General features: G+C 36.8%; 3 protein-coding genes across 3 annotated transcripts; 2 read left to right on the top strand and 1 right to left on the bottom strand.

Moving 5' to 3' along the window:
• Positions 1-126: 126 nt before the first annotated feature.
• hmgb1b (high mobility group box 1b) lies at positions 127-3,496 on the top strand. Its single transcript, XM_043258132.1, has 5 exons — positions 127-260; positions 1,895-2,050; positions 2,205-2,350; positions 2,431-2,605; positions 2,697-3,496. Exons 2-5 carry the CDS (start codon positions 1,904-1,906, stop codon positions 2,826-2,828), a joined length of 600 nt encoding a protein of 199 aa, XP_043114067.1. The 5' UTR covers positions 127-260; positions 1,895-1,903; the 3' UTR covers positions 2,829-3,496.
• Positions 3,497-5,448: 1,952 nt separating this feature from the next.
• Positions 5,449-21,456, top strand: LOC122359585 (protocadherin Fat 4). The gene is made up of 17 exons (XM_043259948.1): positions 5,449-5,971; positions 7,020-7,218; positions 7,345-7,689; positions 8,567-9,477; positions 10,183-10,357; positions 10,666-10,846; positions 11,346-11,596; positions 11,694-16,022; positions 16,105-16,206; positions 16,399-16,700; positions 16,811-16,896; positions 16,997-17,170; positions 17,251-17,378; positions 17,464-17,681; positions 17,997-18,264; positions 18,419-19,513; positions 20,004-21,456. Exons 1-17 carry the CDS (start codon positions 5,921-5,923, stop codon positions 20,249-20,251), a joined length of 9,063 nt encoding a protein of 3,020 aa, XP_043115883.1. The 5' UTR covers positions 5,449-5,920; the 3' UTR covers positions 20,252-21,456.
• Positions 21,457-23,937: 2,481 nt separating this feature from the next.
• LOC122358675 (olfactory receptor 1500-like) lies at positions 23,938-24,885 on the bottom strand. Its single transcript, XM_043258534.1, has one exon. The coding sequence runs from the start codon at positions 24,883-24,885 to the stop codon at positions 23,938-23,940; it is 948 nt and encodes a 315-aa protein (XP_043114469.1).
• Positions 24,886-25,290: the final 405 nt, after the last annotated feature.

The following is a 25,290-nucleotide window of genomic DNA, read 5'->3' as shown; positions in this document are numbered from 1 at the left end:
TATTCACGCGCCGTTGAAAAAATGTGACGTTTCGCCGATGAACAGCCAACCACATCTCAGGTCTCGTAGGGGCTATAGTGTGCCAACAGCCAATCACAGGCGGCCGAGACTTGGCGGTAGCCAATAGGATTCGTGACTGTATACTGTGTCTCTCGTGAGCGAAGGGTTCTGCACGCACTTGGAAGAGCGCGCATCGGTGTTATTGTACTTCAAAGCCCCATTATCTAGACATCCACAGAGGCTGCAGATAGAGAAGGCTGGTGAGTTTTGCCAAAATATGCTTGTCAGGGCCTGAATGAACTATTTTTCAAAAAAACGTCGTATATTACAACCAATTGTCTGTTAGTAGTTGCGTATTTGGTGAAAGCAGAGCGACAAATCTTTGTCAGAATCTATTCGCCAGTCATTCAGCCAGCGCGCTTAGTCACATAGTGAAACGTCCTGACTGAAAATATCTTCTTGAAAATAAAAAAATATATATTAATGTTTCATTTCGAGATGACATCATACTAATAGTCTTTATTGGGATGGGTTGTAATATTTGTCAGGTAGCCATCCCAGCTAAAGCGGTTAGCTTTTTGGGTCTCAGTTAAAGCTGTTATTGTGTGAGCCAGTGACGTGCCTGGCATTCTCACGTACGGGCTAAAATAACACCTCGGATAAATTTACCAGTCCCGAGGGAACGTACTAGTCATTTTGTGCATTTTTTTCTCTCCCTGGTCCTTCAGAACGGGACGTTGTGCGGCCGTGCTCAGTAATATAATATGGCTGGCTTGCGGAGGATACTCAGTGCGTTGAGTGGCGGGGGATGGAGACTGACGGGGTGTAAGCGCCATTCAACTTAACTAATAAAATAAAAACTAGCCAAGCTCGTTTGCGCTGCTTTTTGTTCTCGTACGAATGCCCGAGGGTCTATTTTAGTGAACCCTGGTGTTTTCCAAGCAAAAGCGAGCAAGAAAGAGAGGGAAAAATCTATTTATATTGTTTCCCACCGCCGGTGTTTTGTGTATGCGGCTCTGGCTGGCAGACATAAAGGGAGAGAGTGAGGAAGCCATGTTGGCTCCGCTAGCTGTGCTCATGTGGCTCCAGTTGAACGGCGGACTTACGAGAGCGAAACTCCCATTGCATAGCGCTTATAGTTACAGACACTGTGTCCATACAGAGCGACTTCTTCCATAGGGGAGGCGATAATATCGGAAAGCGGCGGGCCAGGGGCGAGAAACGGACAAAGTGCGGTGATTTTGGGTCCTCGAAATTACCCAGGAATGTGGGAGGAGACAATTGAGGGGGACTTTCTCTCATGAAGACGGCTTTTTCAAAATGGAAGAAGAAATATTATTGTTGCACCGTTTAGGCATTTTAAGGCGGGCCCTATGTAATATATCTGCCCGCTCTTGGGCGATGCTGCTGCGAACGTTCAGTTGATGTTAAATGCACATAAAGAGGAAAAAATAAAGGAAAAATGTGGGAATGAATATTAACCCATTAAATATGTGATTTTATTCACGAAATGGAGGATGTCCTTGTCTTTCACCGTGAACTTGAGGCGGTCTTTGTGCATCTCCCTGTCCATCTTAATAATGTGATTTCATATTTTTTTCATTTCATTTTTTTTATAATTTTGTACCTCAGTACTCAATAGTGATATATAGATTAAAAAATATATATTTAAATGTGTATGTGTGCAGTATGTAATTTATCAAAAATATAAACTCTGTGAAATATGAGTTGCATATATATATATATATATATATATATATATATATATATATATATATATATATATCATTTTTATACATGTAGGAAGTGTTAGCATTATAATTGTAAAAGAATTCAAATTTAAAAGAGAATAGCATTTAACTTTCATTTATTTGAGAATATCTTTTTTTCCCAGTTGGTAAAGATGGGTAAAGATCCAAGGAAGCCCAGAGGAAAAATGTCCTCTTATGCCTACTTTGTGCAAACCTGCCGTGAAGAGCACAAGAAGAAGCACCCCGAAGCCTCTGTAAACTTCTCTGAATTCTCCAAGAAGTGTTCAGAGCGATGGAAGGTACTGTTCTGAAAAAAAAAGCTAATAAATGTTATGCTGTTATATTAAGAAAATGCAGTACTTTTAAGCTTATTTAAAAATATATATATTTGCAAAAATATACTCCTTAATGTACCTTGCGCTTTTTGATACAGCTTATTCTCATTCTAAACAGACAATGTCTGCCAAAGAGAAGGGTAAATTCGAGGATATGGCCAAGCAAGATAAGGTTCGCTATGAGAGGGAAATGAAGAACTACATCCCACCAAAGGGTGAGAAGAAGAGGCGGTTTAAGGATCCCAACGCACCTAAGAGACCTCCGTATGTTCACTCCGTGCACTCCTATTGAAAATGTGAATTTCTTCAATATAGTTTGGTTTAATGAAATATTCCTCCCCAAGGTCAGCGTTCTTCATTTTCTGTGGTGACTACCGCCCTAAGATTAAGGGGGAGAACCCAGGTCTGTCCATCGGAGACATTGCCAAAAAGCTTGGAGAAATGTGGAATAGCTCATCGGCCGAAGTGAAGCAGCCCTACGAGAAGAAAGCAGCAAAGCTGAAGGAGAAGTACGACAAGGTAACGTTTCTCTTTTCTTGGAGACTCTTGAAAATTCTTGCTACACTGTAGTTTCACCTGTCACAGTTGTCGATGTTTTTACCTTCTGTAGGATATTGCTCTTTACCGTACAAAGGGAATCGCAGGCTTGTCCAAAAAAGATGGTGGGGAGGACGATGACGAGGATGAAAATGAAGAAGACGAGGAGGAGGAGGAAGACGACGAGGAAGAGGACGATGAGTAGATTAGCTACTTATGTAGCCTAGGTTCTTGTTCATGCCATAAACCCAAATGTACACGATTCGCATCTTCAAGCGTAATACAGCAGAAACAAGAATTGTTAGGCTGTGTATATGCGGCGTTTTTAAGATGTACAGTGTTATTCTCCTTTTGTAAAGTTAACACTATGTGTCTTCAGTCTTATGATTTTTTTTATCTTTGTTTTTGTTAGTGGTAGTTCTTTACCAGGAACAGTTTAAGGTTGAATGATATGAATTGAACTGTTCCTCTGAAGGTGCATAGCACAATTATCTGGTTTATGTAGATCTGTAGTGCACTATCATATTAGTTTTTAAAAATATTTTTCGTATTTGCCGTCATAAGGTCCTTTAACTGTACTTTGAATACCACTCTAATTACAAGAATGCAGCTTTGTTTTACATTCAAGAATGTGTCTGAAGTAAACATTTCTTTTTTTAGAAAGCTGTCCTGTTTTTTTCTTTCATAGCTACTGTAGTAACTGCCCATAATATACTTCATAATACCTGCAGTGATTGTATCAGTGATGAGCGATTCTTTATCATCTAAGTGTAATTCGTCCATGTATGTGCGTTGTATCATGAACTGGTTCTTTAATATTGCAGTATTAACAAAGAAATGATCTGCATCAGCCAATTAAACATTTTAGCACTTTTGGGACTCAAAAAGTTTTTGAAGTATCTAGTTACGAGCAACATAGATAGAATTCACACCTCTTCAACGTTTTCGCATTAAGATCTAGCGTAAAAAATAATGTTGTAATGTTGTGTAGCAGAGCATGTCGTCAAAGAGTGAGACGGCATCCAAAGTGATCTGAAAATCGTAAATGTTTTGGTTAACGACCTGAAATAAGCAATTATGTGACAGCAAGAGCAATGCGTGTATATTCAGGGAATATGCAAATGCAGCGCCACCCGCAGGCCGTAATGCGTAACTGCTTTGTTTACTATTACTACACACGAATCCATGATGTCATCTTATTCAGGTTTCACCTTGATGTCCTCTACAAGGTCCAATACTGCAAGGATTTACAAAATCTGAGTATATATTAAAGCGCTAATCCAAAGCATCGTAACTGCCGTTTTGGGGTTAAAAACGTAATATTTATGCTTTTAAATGAATTCATCTTTAATAATTTTCGAGGGGGAGGGACAAGCCCACGCTGCACAAGCTCTTATCTTTATTATTTATCACAGATCATTTGTAAACCAAGCTGTACGAAGCCAAATCCCCGGAACGCGGAAAAACAAACACTCCAAGGCTGTGGAAAAATGAAGCAGACCGTTTCCAGATCCGCCAGATGGCGCTTATGGGGTTGATAGTGAATTTAAACCCTAATCGGTTTGAATAATGTGGTTGATGGAGCCTTTTGATTGCAGTTGACAAAGCGGTGAAGCAAAGGAAGTGCCTCTGGATTTTAAATTAGAGTTGAAACTACTAAGAAGACGTCTTGAGCTGTTGTGGTAACAGTACAAACCGAGATCATTTAAAATGTATGGTTGGAAATATACACAGTTTTTTTAGGGACATGTTTGATCCATGCCTCATAAGCTGTAGGCTATATTCACCATATTTTGCTTTGCTGATTGAACCAAAGTTGCTAATAATGTTTTAAAGTAAACCCCCGGCCCTGGACAAATCCAGTCTATCCAGTTCCCTTGTGAAGATTTTGCTAGGTTATGGGGCCTTAAATTGGAGCGAACAAATGAATAAATAAAACAGGACATAATGAATGATAGATAGATAGCATTCAATTTGACATAGAAGTGCACTTGCCTGTAAAGCATTGATTTTCCATTCTATACCTCAATCATGACTTTACTTTCTAGTGCAGAACACAAAAGAAGATATTTTGTACAATGGTAACCCATTTTGGTTACCCTTTTGCTGTATGGACAAAAAAATCAGGCTATGAAGAAATGTGTTTGGAGAAACATGATGTTAATCCACAATTTTAAACTATATACATTGGCCAATATTAATGGGTGAACTAATATTTGTAAATAGCTTACACCTAATTTCTATATTTATACGCTAATCTTTATCTTTAATCAGGCGCTTATTGAATCGACATCGTACTTCAAATAAAAATTTTATCTAAACATTTAAACGCAAAGAAGCTACTAAAGGATTCTGTTAATTTATCCCATGACCTATTAGTAAGACGGTAACTTATATAATAACTTCTATAGAAGTAAAATATTCCTATTTAGGCCATAATAAATAACATACTGTTGTGGAGATGTATCATGTATTCTGGCCGATAGGTGTCCCTGTAGGTGACCACTGGTACTGCCTGAACGAATAAAAAGAAAAACGTACTCCTTACGCGCTGAATAATTCCGTTGTTAAATAATTTGATCGGCTGCTCACATAAAAAAAAAAAAAAAAAAAAAAAAATATATATATATATATATATATATATATATATATATATATATATATATATATATATATATATATATATATATATATATATAGCCCTGTTTCGTTCAGAGTTGCTTCTAGTTCTTTGTGTGTGTGTGTGTGTGTGTGTGTGTGTTCAGCGGTTATCTGGTGGCTCTTCTTTTACAGCCTCTCTCCATTCATTCACCTTCTGGGCGAGTGCCATGCTGGCATCCTCTGAATTCAAACAGAGAAAGATTGAGGCTACAGGGTCACTTGGCTGCCGTATTAGTGAAGGAAACGTTTAAATAGATCATTGTCGGTTCAAATTAAATGTAGACAGACCGATATGGGCATCAAGCCCCTGGAAAAGCAAAGATGGCTTTTTTAAACGCTACTGGCGTATCAGTTAGTTCTGAAGTTTGACAATGTAGGCATTAACTCTCATAAAATGTGTAACGTACCAGAGAAACTATACAATATTTAACGTTACCTGCGCGTTCTGGCGTTACAGTCGGAGAGGCGGTGTAACAGGAAGAGGCAGAAAAATCGTCACAGCACACACACACACACACACACACTGGACACTGGACAGAGAGATGAGGCACACAAATAACCAGTGGGACTTCAAATATGATTTATGTCCGAGAAAAGTTATTATTTGTGTAGAGAGGTAAATGGATACGAGCGAAGATGACCACATTTGGATTACTACACCTCTGTACATTTTTCATGCACGCGACGGTGAGTTTTTTTTTTTTTTTTTACCAAAAAAAGCCTTTGTAACATCATTCAGGATCTCCTGAATGTCATTATCTGCATATGCTTAATAAACATTTTTAAAACTATTTTGTAGTATTTAGTAGTATTCATTTAGTATGCAGTGTTTAAGAAATTAGGCTATATATATATATATATATATTATATATATATATATATATATATATATATATATATAAAATTATGAATATTTTTATGTAGATCATATATTTAATATAATTACATATTATAATTTAATATAATTAATATATATATATATATATATATATATATATATATATATATATATATATATAAAAATTATGAATATTTTTATGTAGATCATATATTTAATATAACTACATATAATAATTTAATATAATTAATTCTATATATATATATATATATAAAGTTACCTCAATATATAATGTGTATTTAATTTGTTTATCTATATGTGTATTTATTTGTGTGTGTTTGTTATTCTCACTTATTATATTTGTATTATTGTTAAATTAAGTATACTGCAATTAAGCATTTATATATACTTTTATTTATATGTCATTTATATATAAACAAGTGAGAATTAATTGGTGTAACTTATAAATACAAAAAAAACATTTTAAACCCATTTAAAAATAAATGGTAATTAGTGAAAGTTTATGGTGTGTTCAGTTGAACAGGACTAGAACATTCCTTTTTATTCTTCGAGCCTCTCTTTGGATACCAGATTGTCCAGATCTAAGTTGACCTTTTAGAGCTTAACAAAAGCAGGTACCTGGGGAACCCAAATAAAGAAACATATTCAGGTTGGCGTGGGATACTGTGGTAAGGGGAGAGCTTTCAAAGCACGGACCTTACACAAATCAAGGTGTACTGTTGCCTCTTTTAGAAAAGGTCTCTCACAAAGAGTCCTTTCCTGTATGTCATGTGGGATTTTATGTCTGAAGCGGTTCCACGTTTCTTGCTCCACACCTTTGCTATGTTATTTTTAAAAATTAATTTATAAATGAAATATTTTCTTTTGTTCACACAGATTTTCTTATGTGGGGTTTGCTCTAACAGTTCACCACAGACGCAGAGGGAGAATAGTAATGAAAACAAGTGGTTCAATATCTCAGCTCTGCCATCTACAAGCAAATCAGGCTTAGCTCCGCTCCGCAGTAGAAGGTTTACACAATTATCCTTTTCCAAATCTTTGTATTCATTCGAAGTGCCAGAAGACACACCGCCAGGTAAGCATTGCTTTTTTTATATTATATTATTAATGTTGTCTAATCTTTTCTGTAGGCATCTAATTTCATGCCTACAAGGGTATTTTATAAAATACCTAAATTCACCTTTGCCTGTCAACTTCATAGGAACAATTGTGGGACATGTGAAGGCAGAATATATTGAGGAGAATGAAACCTCAGTGTACTCTGTTCAGGAAGATGATGGTGATGGCCTTTTCCTTATGAATCCACGTTCTGGTGAATTTCTCCTGTCCCGTGCTCTGGATTTTGAGGTGGAGCGTTACTACATCCTGACTGCAGCGGCTCGGCTGGGGGACAGTGAGCTCACCAGGGTCAGAGTGTACTTCAACGTGATCGACGTCAATGACAACCCACCGGTGTTCAGCCAGAATGCCTTCTCTGCCTCCATACCAGAAAACTCACCTGTTGGAATGTGCTTCCTAAATCTGAATGTATCAGATCTAGATGAGGGTAACATTGCACAAAATACATAAAAAATCTCTCTCTCTCTCTCTCTCTCTCTCTCTCTCTATATATATATATATATATATATATATATATATCTTATATATATATATATATAATATATATATTATATATATATATATATATATAGACCTCTTTGAAACCATAAAATTACTCCAAAAAATGAAAATGAAAAAGCGTACACAGTTTGTGTTCAGCTGATACTTCAGCTGAGAGACAGAGGAGACAAAGTATTGAATGAAGTCGTTATTTTTATTTTCTTTGCATATACATACAAAGTATTCAATATAGAATTAGCACAATGGGAGGTACAGGACATTGGGACAGGACGTTTTTATTTGCATTCAAACACAACCTCAAAGTTCACACACTTGAAAAGCTTTGGGAAATGCAGAACTGGCTGAAGAGGTCTCATTAAATCTTACGTCATTTCTTCTTTGTTCTCCTTCATTCTCAGGATGATGAATAGGGTTTTCTCTCTTGGGGATGCTAGCAACCGCTTATAATGGAGAACCCCCTGTCTTGGCTTCTCTTATTTCAGGTTCAGGAGAAAGCATATTGTGTTCCAAATATTCAGTACACAGTTAAATTCACAGTTCCTTTTGACTCATTTTTTTTTATTACAATGATAGAAAGATTATAGAAAGTTTTGTTCTGAAAATATTTTGTCTACAGATCCCATAACAAAATGCTAATGTACTTTTATCAACCCTTTTACTAAATTGCCAATCTTCTTGGATGTAGATCTAGGAATATCACCCTTGCCATCATCTAACAAAAGATAATCTTAAAAAAGACTGATAATATTTTTAAGAGATCAGGTTACTTTTATGTCAGGTGCTATTTTTCTTGTTTCTAACAGGTATATGTGGAGAAGTGGATTTAACGGTGACCTCTGGAAATCTTGAGAACAAGTTCTCAATAAACCAGCATCAAGCTCTGTGTCTGAAAGGGCAGTTAGACAGAGAGACAAATGCAATGTATAGCCTCATTGTCCAGGCCAGTGATCATGCTCTACCCATAGAGGCTCGACTCACAACCTCAGTGGATGTTACCATCAATCTTCTGGATGTCAATGACAACTCCCCTCTCGTCACAACCCCCAGTACTGTTCGTTTTCCAGAGAACTCACCTCTTAATTCTGTTGTCACAGTTATACAGGCCACAGATGCTGATGCTGGATCCAATGGTGAAGTTGTTTTCAGCTTTGAGAGTGCAGAAGAACAGCCGTTCAGAATAAATAGTTTGACTGGGGTTGTGTACCTACAAAAGCCATTGGACAGAGAAACCGAGGACATTCTCACGGTCACATTGAACCTCAAAGATAAAGGTGTTCCTCCATTGTTTAGCTCAATGAACCTCACAGTGCTTATTGAGGATGTTAACGATCACAATCCAGAGTTCACTCAAAGCTCCTACAGTCTTTCAGTATATGAGGATGTACCTCGTGGAACAAGCCTGCTCCGAGTTAACGCAAATGATCAGGATATTGGGTCAAACGGACAGGTGCGGTTCTCTGTCTCAGAGAGTGGGTTCATGGTGGACTCTGTTCTTGGTGTGGTCTCAGTGATTGACAAGATGGACCGTGAGAAGAAGGCTTTCTACAGTTTTTTTGTCATAGCGAAAGACCAGGGAGATATTCAAAGGTCTGCCACAGCAACCATTAACATCACAGTCCTGGACATTAATGACTGTGTACCTTTTTTTTCATCGGAATCACTGACATTACATGTCTTTGAAAATGGGGAAGACTCTTCTCAGCACTTGCATCAGGTATTTAATATGAATTGGACTATTCCTTTAATGCTAAAACTAGCTCTTAACATTAGGAGAACATTAGGAGAAGTTAAGAGGACTCTTAAGTCACTAAGACCAAACCACAAACTATCCAAAAATGTCTGTTGCCTGCAGTCTGTCTCGTAATGCTATTTGACAATAATGTGCTTTAAAAAGGTATCGCCTTTTGTTTTGGAGGTTATTCCAACTCCAGATTTTTTTTATTGTATTCTTGTTGTCATTAACCAATTGGGCAAGAAGTAACAGCTGTTCTTGCATCCAGTTTGGTTTTCTTAGTAAGACATTTGCATATCTTACTATCGACCATGATTATTGTACTCTGTTAATTAAAAGGCTGTTTATATGCATATTTACTAAGTGTAAGAGGCTGGCAATTACTTGAACATATATTTGTTTAATTGGTGACACTTAGCCTGCACTTTGAAATCTTTATTTAAATGTGGCAATTAACACAGTTATTTTTAAATCTTTATTTGAATATAGCAACACAATATTGCACTCAAGATTTCTGTGAATAAATCTCTGATAGAGAGACCAATCACTGTGTGCATAGTAAGCATGCTAATGTAGCCATAGCAACTAGGCCAGCTCCGTCTGTACTCTTAGCTTAAGACCTCTCTCTATTCCTTAGTACAGGTGTGTTGTAGCAGAAGCTGAATCTGTTTTGCTCATCTTTTGTAGGTACATGCCTCTGATGAAGATTCTGAAGATAATGCTCAGCTGACATATTCAATAGAATCAGGAAATTATGAGAGTCTCTTCTCACTTCGTTCCAATGGAACGTTTCAAATCTTAGGAGATCTTGATAGAGAACTGAAAAGCCAATACACATTAAAAGTTATTGCTGTTGATTCAGGTAATAATTTTTCTCCTTTACTACAATGTCTCATTAGATATAAACAGTTAATTTGCTAGTTAGTAGGTTAGTTTGATATTCTAGCAATGCAATAATATTTCCAGAATGTACAGCATAATGCTGTGATGCCTAAATCCATTTGTAGTATTTAAAATTATATAAGATTATATTTTTCATTTAAATTTAATTTTAGCAACTGCCATATACCATTTATCAGCCTTAATGCCAACCAAATGTTAGATCAATGCATCCCAAGTTTAAGTAAATATTCAGCCAATTGGTAAAAATTATTTGTCTGTTCTTTTTAGGATTTCCATCACTGACAGGCACAGGCACCTTGGTTATTGTTGTTGATGATGTCAATGATAATATCCCAACATTTGACAGTGACCTATTCAGTACTCAAACATTGGAGGATTCTCCTGTTGGGACTATTATTCTGAGAGTTACAGCTGCAGACTTAGATGATGGTACCAATGGACAGTTAAGGTAATTTCATAATTACAATTTCACAAATTCATTCAGTTCTGCCAGAACGCCTCAAAGGGTCTCGAACACGATGCTCAACTCAAGCACAGTTAAGAACTTATGATGGTAAGATGTGGAGGGAAAAGGAGAGGAATCTAAAGGAGGAGAAGGAGCGGTGGAGGAATGCCAGAAGAATCATTTCTGGAATGGGCCAATGGCTGCTGCTTATATACTTAGGCTATAATTAGGCAATTCCCAAACCTTCATTGGGAACTTCAAATAATGTGGCCATAATATTAAAGTTTTTACTAAAAATGACTTGTTTTGCCATATCCTGTATTAGCTAGTGTTATTTTAGTATTATTTATATATTTGATGTAGTTAAAAGTAAGTTTTATGGATTTTTATTTCAGCTTTACTACGATTACCAAAAGCCAATTTTAAGAATTTTATTTAACAGTAACAAAACTGATATAAGCTTGTCTGATATGCCAATATTAAAATTATATTTGACTTGCAGATATTCTTTAGAGGGCCCAGAACTTCCTTTTTCCATTAATGAAACATCTGGGGATTTATTCACCACAAGTGCCTTGGACAGAGAAACAGCGTCTTTTTACCAGTTTTTGGTGACTGTAACTGACGGACATCCAATGAAACCTCTTTCCAGTTCAGCTGTTGTTTCAGTAACAGTTGAGGATGTGAATGATCACTTCCCATCCTTTCTTTATGGACCATATGTGGCTAATGTTCCTACTGGGATAACCAATGGTGAATGCACATTAATGTGATTGATTAGTAGTTATCCACTGTTTTTAGACCATTACATTTTAGTTTCGATAAGCTCCTTTTTTTCTGTATTTTACAGGATCAGTGGTCTGCACAGTGATGGCAGAAGATGCAGATGCTGGATTGAACGCAAAACTAAATTTTTCTCTACATGGTCAACATGCCCATCTCCTTTCCATTAACTCTCGCACAGGAACAGTGTTTATGGCAGATTCTGTGAAAAGAAGAAATGATATCACTGTTGAAGTTCATGTGCAAGATGGAGCAGATCTGCCAAAAATGGACACAACAACCTTGACTGTCAGATTCCAGAATGAAACATATTTTCCTCATACTGCAGTCCAGGTTTATAAAGATGTCCTCTCTGAGGATGCTCCCACAGGGACCCTGGTGGCTACTGTCACTGCAGAGACACACAGAAATGCAACAGTGTCTTTCTATTTGGTTTCTGGAAACTTTGGGGAGGTTTTTGAGGTTCACCATAGCACTGGTGAGCTGACTGTCAAGGATCCCTTAGATTTTGAAACCAACATGTATTTTCATCTAATAGTAGAAGCCAGAGACTCAGGGGTACCCCCTTTTTCATCATATGCTGAACTTAATTTTAATATCACTGACGTTAATGATAACTCACCGGTTTTCTCAGAAAACCTCTACAGATGTGAAGTGTATGAGAACATGGGTTCAAGTAAGGTGTGTAATGTGTTAGCAACTGATGCAGACTCTGGAGTGTTTGCAAAGGTGGAGTACTACATTTTGGCTGGTAACACTGGTGGTACATTTAAAATAGACAAAATTCTTGGAAGTCTTTTCACAACAAAACATTTGGACCGAGAAAAAATTCCATATTATAATCTCACCCTTAAGGCTGTAGATAAAGAAAATAACAGTCTTTCAGCCATTGCAGCAGTTATTGTTGTAGTTCTTGACATAAATGATCATGCTCCTCGCTTCTCAAAGATTTTCATCGCAGAAGTTCCCGAGGATGCTCCTGTTGGATTTTCAGTCATTCAGATAACTGCTACAGATGAAGATGTTGGTCTAAATGCTGTCATTGAATATACAATCATTGGCCAAAATGGTGAGTTCCCATTCATTATTGATAAAACTACTGGTACTTTAATGGTACTGTATCCATTGGACAGAGAAGATCAAGACCATTATATAGTGAAGGTCAACGCCAACGATTCTGCTTGGAGCATCAGCACAGATGTCACCATAGACATCATAGATGTCAACGACAACAGGCCAATCTTCTATCAACAGCTTTACACTCTCACTGTGCCGGAGATGAAGATGCATGGAGTTCTCCTTCTACAAATTAGTGCTACAGACAGGGATCTTGGTGAGAATGCCCAAATCCTCTACTTCATTGACCCACCAAATGAACTTTTTTTGGTAAATGCATCAACTGGAAAAATTTCGACCAAACAGCCTATTGTTCTTCATGAATCTGAATCTGTAAATTTTACTTTTACAGTTGTGGCATCAGACTGTGGAAGTTATCCTTTGAACAGCTCTAGCATTGTATCAGTGACATTAGTACGACATAATCAGTTCCCACCCTCATTTTTATCCTTCAGGCCTTTAGTACCAATCCCTTTAACCCTGGATGTGGGAACAGAAGTGATCCAGATATCTGCAGTAGATCAAGATTCTCTTGAAATGAACAACAGTGTCGAGTACTTTAAAAGTGGTGGAAACGGATCCCTTTATTTTGAGGTAGAACGTAACAGCGGAAGAGTGCTGGTATATAAAACTTTAGCAAATAGCCTTAACCTTACCCTAACACTTGAAATCACTGCCAACGATAAAGGACTTCCTCCTCTTTCTGCACAGACTGAAATCAGTTTTAAAGTTACACAGGATAATCTGTTTGCACCACATTTTCTTAACAGCAAAGTGGAGTTTTTTGTCCCAGAAGATTTGTCGATTGGTTCAGTTATTGGAAAAATCCAAGGAAAAGATAAAGATGCTGGCATCAATGGTGTTATTTCCTATTTTTTTGATGGTGGGAATGAAAATGGATTGTTTTCAATAGGACATGCTTCAGGATTGATCATGCTGGTTAAAATGCTTGACTTCGAGGAATTCGAAAATCACCATCTAAAAGTCATTGCCAAAGATGGAGGCTGGCAACCCAAGATGGAGACACTTGATATTATAGTATATGTGACTGATTTAAATGACAACCCTCCTGTATTTACGTCAACTAATTACATTGCCACAGTTTCAGAAAATGCTTTGATTGGTACCACAGTTTTGCAAATATGGGCGAAGGATGCTGATAGTGGAATTCACTCCCAAATCACATATTCACTTATTGCAGGAGATATAAATCACTTCTATTTGGATACTAAAAATGGCACTATCACAACTTTAGATATATTTGATTATGAACAAGATCAGCATTTTGAACTTACAGTCAGGGCAACCAACATCGGCTTTCCATATTTGTTTGATATTGCCCATATACACATCCAAATCGCTGGCCTTAATGAATTCGTCCCTGCTTTTCAAAAACATCTATACAACTTCACGGTGTCAGAGGCTTTGTTGCCGCAAACTGAAATAGGAAGAGTTGATGCCATAGACTATGACCAAGGACCTGATGGAGAAGTGTTTTATGTACTTGCAGGACAAAGTAAAAAAGCAAATTTTGTGGTGGAGGAGCATACTGGAACAATATATATCTCTAAAGATTTGAAAAATCGTCTCCAAAATGATGAAGTCCTGCAGGTGCTGGCCAAAAACAGAGGGGCCATTACAGGTTTTAATGTTGATGAGGCAGTAATACATTTACACATACTAGATGAAAATGATCCCCCTGAGTTTGAGTCAATGCTTTACACTGCAGCAGTATCAGAGGACATCTCAATTGGGACTTACATAACTAAAGTCAAAGCAGTGGACCGGGATGTGATCCTAGAATGGAGCAGATTTACTTATAACATAGAACATGGAAATATCAATAATTCCTTTATTATAGACCCAGTCAGTGGGGTCATTTCGGTTAACAGTCACCTGGATAGAGAGTTGTGGGCCATCTATAACCTGACGGTCACTGCTGTTGACGAGGGCTCTCCAGCTGTAACCGGAAGCACGAAGGTAGCAATCACCATCACTGATGTCAATGACAATCCTCCCAAACTGTTGACCACAGAAGGGTTTATCCGAGAAAATCAACCTGCTGGCACTCTGGTCTCCACTTTGGCAGCCACAGATGATGATCTTCCTCCAAATCAAGGTCCTTTCACATACTGGATAATAAAACCTGTTGATGGTTTTTCACTTACATCTGATGGTGTTCTCTTCACCTCGATACCCTTCGATCGGGAGCGCAATCCTCTTTTCAATATGCATATTGCGGTTCAAGATGCTGGTAAGCCACCAATGTCTTCCACCATTTTGTTTCATATAAAAGTTCTTGATGAAAATGACAATGCACCGCTCCAGAGAAACATTAATATATTGGTGAAATATTATGGAAGTTCCTTCCCAGGAGGACTAATTGGAAATGTTAGACCGACTGATCAGGACGAACTGGATGTTTTTAATTGTACAATCAAAAATGGGCCACTTAGGATGTTTAGTTTCCCATTCGGCATGTGTAATTTGTGGTCCTCCCCATACCAAGGAGAGGCAACCTATAATATTTCAGTCGAGGCGAGTGACCAGCTTCACCCTTCAGTCAACAACAGCATCTACGTCAATTACAAAGGCTTTACTAATGTCTCTCTGGACAACTGTGTGTTGTTCTACATCTCTATATCTACTCTTGAGGAATTTCTGTCTTTGAAGTATTTAAAATTTGTCAAAGCTTTGGATAGCCTCTTTAACCTACAAGCATCCAAAACGCATGTGTTTGGAATGAAGTTGCAAGGAGATAAAATGCTGCTTCTGGCTGCAGTGAAAAGCTACAATGGTCAGTATCTAACTGGAGAGGTGGCAAGAGGAATATCAAGCATGCATAAAAAGTTACTGGAAGCACAAAGCAATGTGACTATATCCCAAATAACCAGCGACCCCTGTATGCTCCAACCTTGCTATAATGGTGCCACCTGCAACAGAAACATTCACATCAGTCAGGAAGTTGCTGTGTTGGAAAGCTCTAGTCTTATATTTGTATCTCCATTTTTTGTGGAAATCTTTAACTGCTCTTGTCCAGCAGGCTTTACAGGTGATGCATGTGAACTAGACTTTGATGAGTGTTCCAAGGAACCTTGTGAAAATGGGGGAAATTGCTATAACAATCAAGGAACTTATTTTTGTCAATGCAAAGATGGATTCTCAGGACCCCACTGTACTATAGTTGATAATGAATGTCAAACAGTGATATGTTTAAATGGAGGAACATGCTGGAACAGACAGGGAGGGTTCATCTGTGATTGCAGCCCAGGCTATGAAGGTATGGTCATATAAATGCAAAGATGCACCTTTTTTCTCTATACGATTTTTAATTGACTTGTCGTAAATTATTTTTATCACAGGGACATTTTGTGATGTTATTGTCAACCACTGTGCTTCCTTTCCTTGTGTGTATGGCAACTGCTCCAGTTTTTTAACTGGCTACTCTTGCCAGTGTCCATTTGGTAAGAGGACCCATTGTGTCTACTTTTATCTTTTTTATCTTTATATATATATATATATATATATATATATATATATATATATATATATATATATATATATATATATATATATTTTTTTTTTTTTTTATGATTTAGTTTCTGACCTAAAAAAATGATCATTATTGAACTCCATTGAATTTCTTTTATTGTTAGGTGTGAGTGGAGTCAATTGTGAAGAGCACAGTTATGGCTTTCAGGAAATTTCTTACATAGAATTTCCCCCATTGGATCCACAGTATAACTTCATCTATTTGGAATTTGCAACTGTGCAGCAAAACGCTTTGCTTTTGTACAACCATGGTGACCCATCAACTTCAGACTTCCTGGCCCTTGAAATTCTGAGAGGAAGACTGTGGCTGTCTTATGATCTTGGATCTGGAGTGATAAAATTGGAAACAGAGAAGATGGTGGCTGATGGAAGTTTTCACAACATCACTGTAAGAAGAACTGGAAATGTACGTGATTTCTATTCACAGTTATTGTTTAGTCTTAGAAATCATTCAAACCATTTGTGTGAAAGATTTTTGAGATATTTTGCAGGTATACATGCTTTTGTGTCTCTCAGATAGCCTCTCTAGAAATAGACAACTGCTCTCCCGATGAACCGCAAGGCTTTTGCTTGTCGAAAAATGGTGCCTCTGCAACTCACAGGTAATATTTAATTTAATCTCACCTTTCTGTTGCAGATTTAACATATTAGTTGCTATTATTCATTTATGTAACTGAACCTCTAAATTACATTTACAAACAGGACTCTGGAAGTTAGCCCAAATAACATGACGTTTGGCGGCATAAAGTCCATTGATGTCATTTTAAAGAGGCAGATCAGGACTCATGACTTTGTTGGCTGTATGAGAAACATGAAAGTGAACAACTTTGGTCCATATTCCTTAAAATCTTTAGCATCCCAGAATATTCTTGATCGGTCAGTTTCAAACAATTCTTTATAACTAGAAAACTTCTATTATAATGCCATGTTTCAGTTTCTTTCTTCTTTTTTTTTAGATGTCCACGAGCAGATATTCCTCCTTGTGAAAACGCAGTGTGTTTGAATGAAGGAGTTTGTGAGGACCGATGGTCGCACCACCACTGCCAGTGTAGAGACCAATACATAGGGCCCAACTGTGCCATGAGTAATTTGATGTTTTTCTTTTCTTTTTTTTTAGTTGTAGTTCATTGTTTAAAATCTTAAAATGAATACAATTCTATTTCTTACAGATTTAGCTAAACAGCATGTATTGTTTCTCAACGGGGAGGCCTACGTTAAATTTGCTGTCAAGGAAAGCTACAGAAGAGACCAGCTCCTGCAAGCCATTCTGGATGGGAAGGAAAGAGATTCTCAGGGATTTGACAGTGTTGAGATCAAAATGAGGACGGTCAGAAGAAATGGTGTTTTAATTGTGTGCTGGGGTCAGTCTGCTCATCTAAAACTTCAGGTGAGCTCTGAGAGTTAAGCTCATCTGATAGCATTTGCTATTTGTGAGCAAAACTGAGCTTTTTATTACAAATATATTTTTATACAAATAGGAAAAAATGGAATGTGAAAACAGCTTTATGAGCAATTTATTCATACTATTGTTAAAACACATATTGTTTATGCCAGATGGCTGTATTTATAAAATATAAATCATTTAAAACATTTATGTTACACAACAGTTACTACTAAAACACCTTTGATAAACTTTGATAAATATGCAATATCTGAATTACTCTGTCAGTGTTGATTCATAACGTTTTCTCTCGCTTCTCAGATATCAGAAGGAAAACCTCTGTATGTGTTTACCAATGTCACATCTGGCCAGCGACTGGAGCTCTTAATGGAGGGAAATGTGTCTGATGGACATTGGCATATTCTTCACGTGCGCAGAATAGGCTCCTACATGTCTCTGTTTCTGGATGAACGGCCTATAGTGAACACCACTAATGGCACCATAACTCACCCCCCATTCTTAGTAGAGACAATTTTTCTGGGTTCTTCACCATTGAATAGAGATATCCCAGAGATGATCCAAAGCTTAGGTTAGAATGCATCTGATTTTCTGCTTAGTTGGTTATACAATACTGCAGTTCATGAACTTTTTTCATTTTAGTTTCCATAACCAATTTACCCATTTATCAAAATTCACAATAATCATAAAACTTTTACATTTTGTTGTTTATCTTGCTTTTCTAGGTTTTAGAGGATGTGTGGAATACATCAAATTCAATGGCAACCTCCTGTCATACAGTGGCTACAATGAGATAGTTGATGCTAACTCCAGCCCCCCTGTCTTCCAAACCTTCTGCGTTTCCCCAAACCACTGTGTTCTGACGCCATGTCTGAAGGATTCCTGTCTATCCGAGCCCTGCTGGAATGATAGTCACTGTGGATCTTCTTCCAAAGACGACTACTGGTGCATATGTCTGCACAATGTGTCTTCGTGTGGATCGTGCTCATCTGACATCGGACACAGCGAGGCCTGTTCTCAAAGCCAAAAGAGCAAAGTCCCTGTATGGATTGTAGCAGTCATTCTTCCCATTGTCCTCATTATTCTGATCCTTGCTCTCTGTATTATTCTCAGAAGACAAGGCAAACTCTGTGAGGGCGAAAAGAGAAGTCAAATATACCTTATGCCACCAAGCAAACAGCATGGCACGGATAACCCAGGATTTCGTTTAGAGTCTACTGATGAGTGCCCTCAAAATGTTTCAAATGAAGCTAGCAAGCAACCAGATCTGATAAATCCAAGAGATTCTAGGCAAGGAGCGGAAAGCTATCCTGAAAGTAGCCCTTCTTGTCATGTCTCAGGTTTTGGAGGCAGTGAACTGGAGTACTATGAGATTGACAGCACATACTCAGATGTGAAGACCCTTCAGCTGAAGAAGGAGGATGAAAGTGGAGAACAGGCGAACGGCAATCCAATACTTTCTCAACCTCAAACTAATCATAATCCGTCTCCGAAACTTCATCAGAGAACAGCTGGAGGTGATATAAACCAGTGGCAACGTCAGTCGCAAGTGTTCTTCAGGAGAAAGCTGGCTCCTGATCTGACAGCCCCTCCACAACATCTCTCAGCAGATGAGGTTGAGAGACTGAACACCCCAGGGGGCCACAAAAGATACCCCTTTCAGAATTTCAGAGAGTGTGCCACAAAGCCATACAGAGATGGGCCAGTAGAGACATCATCAGAGAGTGAAAGTCACTGCTCCTTCACAGGCTCAGAGTTTGACTGTGAGAGAGAACTGTCCCTCATCAGGTCACACGACAAAGAGGAACATCCACCTGAAGGCAAGGACTCATGTGCAGTTTCATTTATCTGACACCTACATTAAAAATATTCTTTAAAATAGGGGGAATATTGGTTTTGCGCTTTAGTTATTTTATTCAGAAATCCAAAATATGTAACTGAATAAGAATTTATTTTAAAAATTTAATAACATTTTAATCTAGTTAATCCCAGCACTGACCCGAACGAGTAGTGCAACGAATAGTGAATCTTATGGTTTGATCAAATGAAGAAAAGAAAAAAAAAAAATCACACCAAACAACTCCTATGGATTTTTGGTTCCATCTAGTGGTCATTTAATGTTTTTCCACCACCAGAACATTTCAAAATGTCAGGCCTTTACTTTCTTGCCTCTTGATAATAATGACTATTCAATTGAAATATTAAGAAAATTATTTTGTTAAATGTGATTACAAATGTTATGTTGTTTTATGACAGTTATTGAGTCAATAAAGCTGATCCTTGGTTAAATTTGAAACCCCGCTATTTCAGCTGCAGATTGGTCCAGAAGACAGTTTATTCTGAAGGCCCCTTCACCGTTCAGAGATGTGGTCACATCCCCCTCTGTCCAGAGTCTCCCAAACACCTCTGTCTCCGGCAGGATCCAGCAGCTTGAGAATCTCCTCAACCTAGGGGTACATTTTAACACCTATGCAGATGTGTTTGAGGACATAGCCAGCTTACCGACCCACCAGACAACTGACTGTGATTTTCAGAGTGATCAAGAGGAAATCATTTGACGAATTTTAAAAAAAGTTCACAGGTCATTTATCATTCTTGTATTTTAAAGCACTGAGTAAAATTGGACTAGTGAAATACTGGAGAATCATTTTTTTCACAAATAAATAAATAAAGTGTAAATATAATATATATTATATATGGAAGTCATTGTAACTTTATCAGTAGTGACTTAATCATCAATATTGTTGATGTCTGTATGTAAAACATTGTTTGAGGTGCATAATAATCTTGTTACACTGGCGCCATCTGTCGTCAGATCTTTAACATATTCATCTGCTTATATCCTACTATCCTATTACTATACTACTTGACTGTTTTATGGAACTGGACTATGATTTTTTTTTAATTGACTGATATTATTCTATAGTGGTTTTAGTCACAATGGCATTTTTGCAAAAAGATGTTAAAATCAACAAACTGTCCAATTCTAAACTTTTGATAAATAATTTTTTAATTTGAGCCATACACATACGAAAAAATTAAATGATAAAAATCACATAACACAAGCAAGATAAAAAACAGATATGCATTCAAAATGCCATAAACACAGACATTTGTCTTATGTTGTAAACACATTTGACATATTATATTTTTGGATAGATCATATACATGGATATTGAAAACCTAAAGCACTTCTTTAATTACCTCCTACGTACATTTCTGTAATATAATTGGAAGAGAGATGTTAAAAAAATCACAGTAAACAAGAAAGCAGGTTTGAAAATAGACAGATTGTTATTTTACTGTTAGCATTCGTGGTTATGTATTGTTGTTTATTCCAGAGGAATGGTGTGTGTGTATGTATGTATGTGTTCTTTTTTGTTGTACATTGTTGACTCAAGGATAGTAAATGATGCTTATCTGAAAGTGTAACAATGCAAACAGGTTATAGGTTTAGGGTTAGGGGATGAAAAATTATGTTTGGGCAGTATAAAAGTAATAGATGTCCATGGAAAGTCCCCACAATTCACAGAAATAACCATGTGTGTGTTAGTAGTCAAGATGGTTGGTTTGCTTCTACTTTGTACTGTAAGTCACTCTGGATAAAAGTGATTGGTAAATAACAAAATGTAAATGTAATAGCATCCATTGTTAAAAACCTATAACCTTACCTTTGACCTATTTACAGGCCTATGAGTGTTTGCACAAATGGTGACTTAGTGTGAGCACTAATAAATTAATTAATTGTGTTTAAAAAAGAAAATCAAGATACTTCCTGTTTGATTTTTGTTTGTTACAGAGAGAATTGTGTGTTGTGTTTTGCAAAAAGTGTTTTATGAAATTGAAAACTGAAAATGCAGAGAATTAGCGTATGGTTTTGCAGATTTGGTGTGTGGTTCTGGTCTTTGAGTGTCAGCTTTCAGAAACTGTGTGTAAACAGTTGAAATAACTGTAAACACACTATTTAAAAAGGAATGGTGTGTGTGCGTGTGTTTTGAGTAACAAACCAGTTTTGGATCTGACAAATCATGTCTGGTCTTCATTCCGCAGACCTTGAGTAAGCATATCATGAACAGATGAAGAGTTAGTGTGGCATTTTGATTGGTTGTGTTAAAAAGAAAATCAAGATTAGGTGTTTTTTGTGTTACATAGAAAATTGTGTGTTGTGTTTTGAAAAAAAGTGTTGAGTCAAAGGCTGAGAATTAGTGTATGGTTTTGCAGATTTGGTGTGTGATTCTGGTGTTTGAGTGTCAGAAATTGTGTCAAGTAAAGATTTTGTGTGTGAACTGTTTCTCACCACATTGTAAAATCCTTCAGTACATCATTGCAATTAGGCTGAAAATCAGAACATATTCTAAATACAGTACAGTACATAAAAAACACACTTTAGCAATATAGTATAGCTATAGTATAGCTGCCGCCATATTGGTATTCTCCGCTGTTCCCATACATTTAATTGAACTAATAGGTAATCGACAAATACAAATTCAAAGATAAAACATCACCCAACAAGACAGTGTTTTTAAATCCGAAGTATCCCTGTACATTTTTAGAATGCAGTCAGAATTTTTTTTCACATCCAATTTCAGCTAATAAATTGAAACATTCATTTATTACGTTCGTAGTACAAAAGGGAAACATTTAAGCATTTACCACAGATATAGAAGAAATAAAAAGATACCTTCCGTATCAGTGTGCATCATATAATGACAAAAGTCACTGTTTTTCATCTCTCTCTTAAGATAAAAGAAACCTCCCACACGGTGACATAATGTTTGACAGGGCTCGTGTGTGATCACATGAGCTTTGTTTAGTGTCCACTGGCTAAATATATTTTCATATAATGTAAAAAATGTGGAATTGTCTGTAATAATTGTTAAAAACTAATTGAAAGCATATATAACATATTCTTGTAAGTTGATTTTTTACTAGCTGAGAAAGCACTAAGGCAAGTGAAATATAACATATGACAACAAGATATGAATATCTGAACATCTATGTGACAAAAATATACCAAAATCATGACTTGGTTCTATAGAAGTGGAATGGGTATGTTTTCCCGAGTGGGTAGTACTATTACAACACTGATTGGCCTTCTTGTTGTGAGTCCCAGCCTACACCAAAAAAAGGGGCGGAGGAGGCAGGCACAGGACACTTGGACGAGAAACATTCAAAGTCAAAAATCTAGTATCTCAAAATACATGGATTCAACATGGGGTTCAGTTCAGGCTGTGTACAATTCATGATGAACATTTGCGTTTATCAATTTTATGCTTCTGTGATTCTTTAATGTTCTGTATAAGTTTCACTTTCCCCAACGCTATTGTGTAAGTTCTTATGTCAGGGCTCTTATTTTGATATTTAGATTTTTTCTATATTTCTTGAATTTAATTTACAGTTCTACTCGATTCAATGGCCGCTGGGTTTGTGTAAAGCATGCATTTGACTATTAATGGAGCAAATTGCTGATTTCATGGCTTATGAACATGAGTTTGGCTTGCTTGTCAATACACGTCAAGGTAAAGGTCAGAAACCCACTTGGAGGTTGTGGCATGGTTGGAAGGTGCTAAAATCCTGCTGGAAAAGGAAATTAGCATCACTTTTCAGCAGATCTCAAAATCTGGTAGATGCCTGGTAGACCAACACCAGCAGACATCACAGCACCTCAAATCATCACTGACTTCAGAAACTTGTATACTGTAGAGAGTGTCATTAAAAAAAACACCTCAAATTTACAAATTTCACGAGCTGCTAGCTGCTATCATTAAAATTAAAACAACTTACATGCGATGAATCTAGAAAATATATGAAAGATGCATCTATATATATATATATATATATATATATATATATATATATATATATATATATATATATATTCAGTATAGTTCTTAACTAGTACTTCCTAAATGCATTTTTAACCATTTTGGACAAATTAAGCAACTATAGTCAAAAATGCTTTTTAAAAGGAAAATAGATTTATTTAATCAACAGATGACAGTAGTACTTAATACAATATGATTTATTGCAAAAATGATAGTAAAGAATGATTCGCCAAACATGCTAAACATTCTTTTAGAATAGAATTTTATAGAATAAAATGTTAAAAAAAGTAAAAAATGCAGCGAAAGTATGTAATATGTTCTTACTTTATAACATATTTGATCACAATAAGAATTATATAAAACATAACAGGTATGCAGTTTTATTAAGCATACATCTTTGTCTCAGAGTGAAGATGGTTTCAGCTGAAGGTTGACTTTTTCCCTCTGATTCTCTTCATGAAGACTGCCTTGATTTCCTGAGTTCTTAAACAGTAAATCAATGGGTTAACAACAGGCGGGAGAATACTGTAACACATAACAAGTATAATCCGAACACCTGTAGATATTTCAGTCGTTACGTCACATATATACACAGTACATCTAGGCAAAAAGTAAAGGCATATGATTGAAAGCTGAGGGGTGCATGTGGAAAATGTTTTAAATCGGGCCTGAACACTTGAGAGTTTATATACAGATCGGATGATGGCAAAGTATGAAAATATGATGAATATTAGTGGGCCTAAAAGAACAAACAATGCAACGGCTAGAGCATTTCTCCTCAGCTCAGTCTTATCTCCACAGCCAATTTTAGCTAATGAATTGAAATCACAGAAACATTGATTTATTACGTTCGTAGTACAAAAGGGAAGCTTTTCAGTTTGGTACGTAAGTAGCGGTAACCATCCTAAAATGAACAACCAACACACTGTGCCCGCATATGCAATATGCTTGTTTGTGATAATAGCTGGATACTGAAGAGGGTAGCATATTGCTACAAACCTATCCAGGGCCATTAATAGTAAAATAAATGAATTAACCGTCCCTAAGTAATGAGCAAAAAACATCTGCACCAAACATATATGAAATGGCACATAGTCATTGTTGGCAAGATACTTTGCAGCTGCTCTGGGCAGAATGACGCTTCCAAACAAAAGATCACACACTGCTAGATTACAGAAGATTATGTAAGTGGGTTTATGAAGACTTCTCTCATAAACAATAAATGAAATGATTAAAATGTTTCCGCCTGCCAGTATTACATAGAGAAAGAGCAAAAAGGTCCCCACAGCCCCATAATACTGTGGATGGAGTTCTTGAAATCCCAGCAGGTAGAATTCAGTGATTTGAGAGGAGTTAGTGACTGCCATTGCTCCAAAATCCTGTAGAAACCACCTAGTTTTTGACTATTATGAGAGAACAACAAAGATAAAAATGTATCAACTTTCAATCAAATATTACAGTAAAGAAGCATCATGTGCAAAGATAATTAATTCATACATAAGCTCACACATTTAATCAATAAATTAACTTTGTAGCTTGAATGGCTTCATAAAGATTGCATTACGGTCTTACGTTTGGGGGGAGTAAAACTCTTCTGTCCAGTGCTCCTCTCTAATGACAGAAATTCATCAGTTTACGAACTCTTCCCTTCCCAGAGCCACGTCATGAGAGTAATGCTGTGTGTTTGGTGCTTAGATGCTCTCTCTTTAAATACGCTCTTGTTTTATGTCACTTTGCAAAATATGCAAATATATTTAATTGTATGATTTTGG

The sequence above is a fragment of the Puntigrus tetrazona genome, chromosome 15, assembly GCF_018831695.1.
Source record: "Puntigrus tetrazona isolate hp1 chromosome 15, ASM1883169v1, whole genome shotgun sequence".
NCBI classification, from domain to species: domain Eukaryota; kingdom Metazoa; phylum Chordata; class Actinopteri; order Cypriniformes; family Cyprinidae; genus Puntigrus; species Puntigrus tetrazona.
This window is presented reverse-complemented; position numbering and strand designations above follow the sequence as displayed.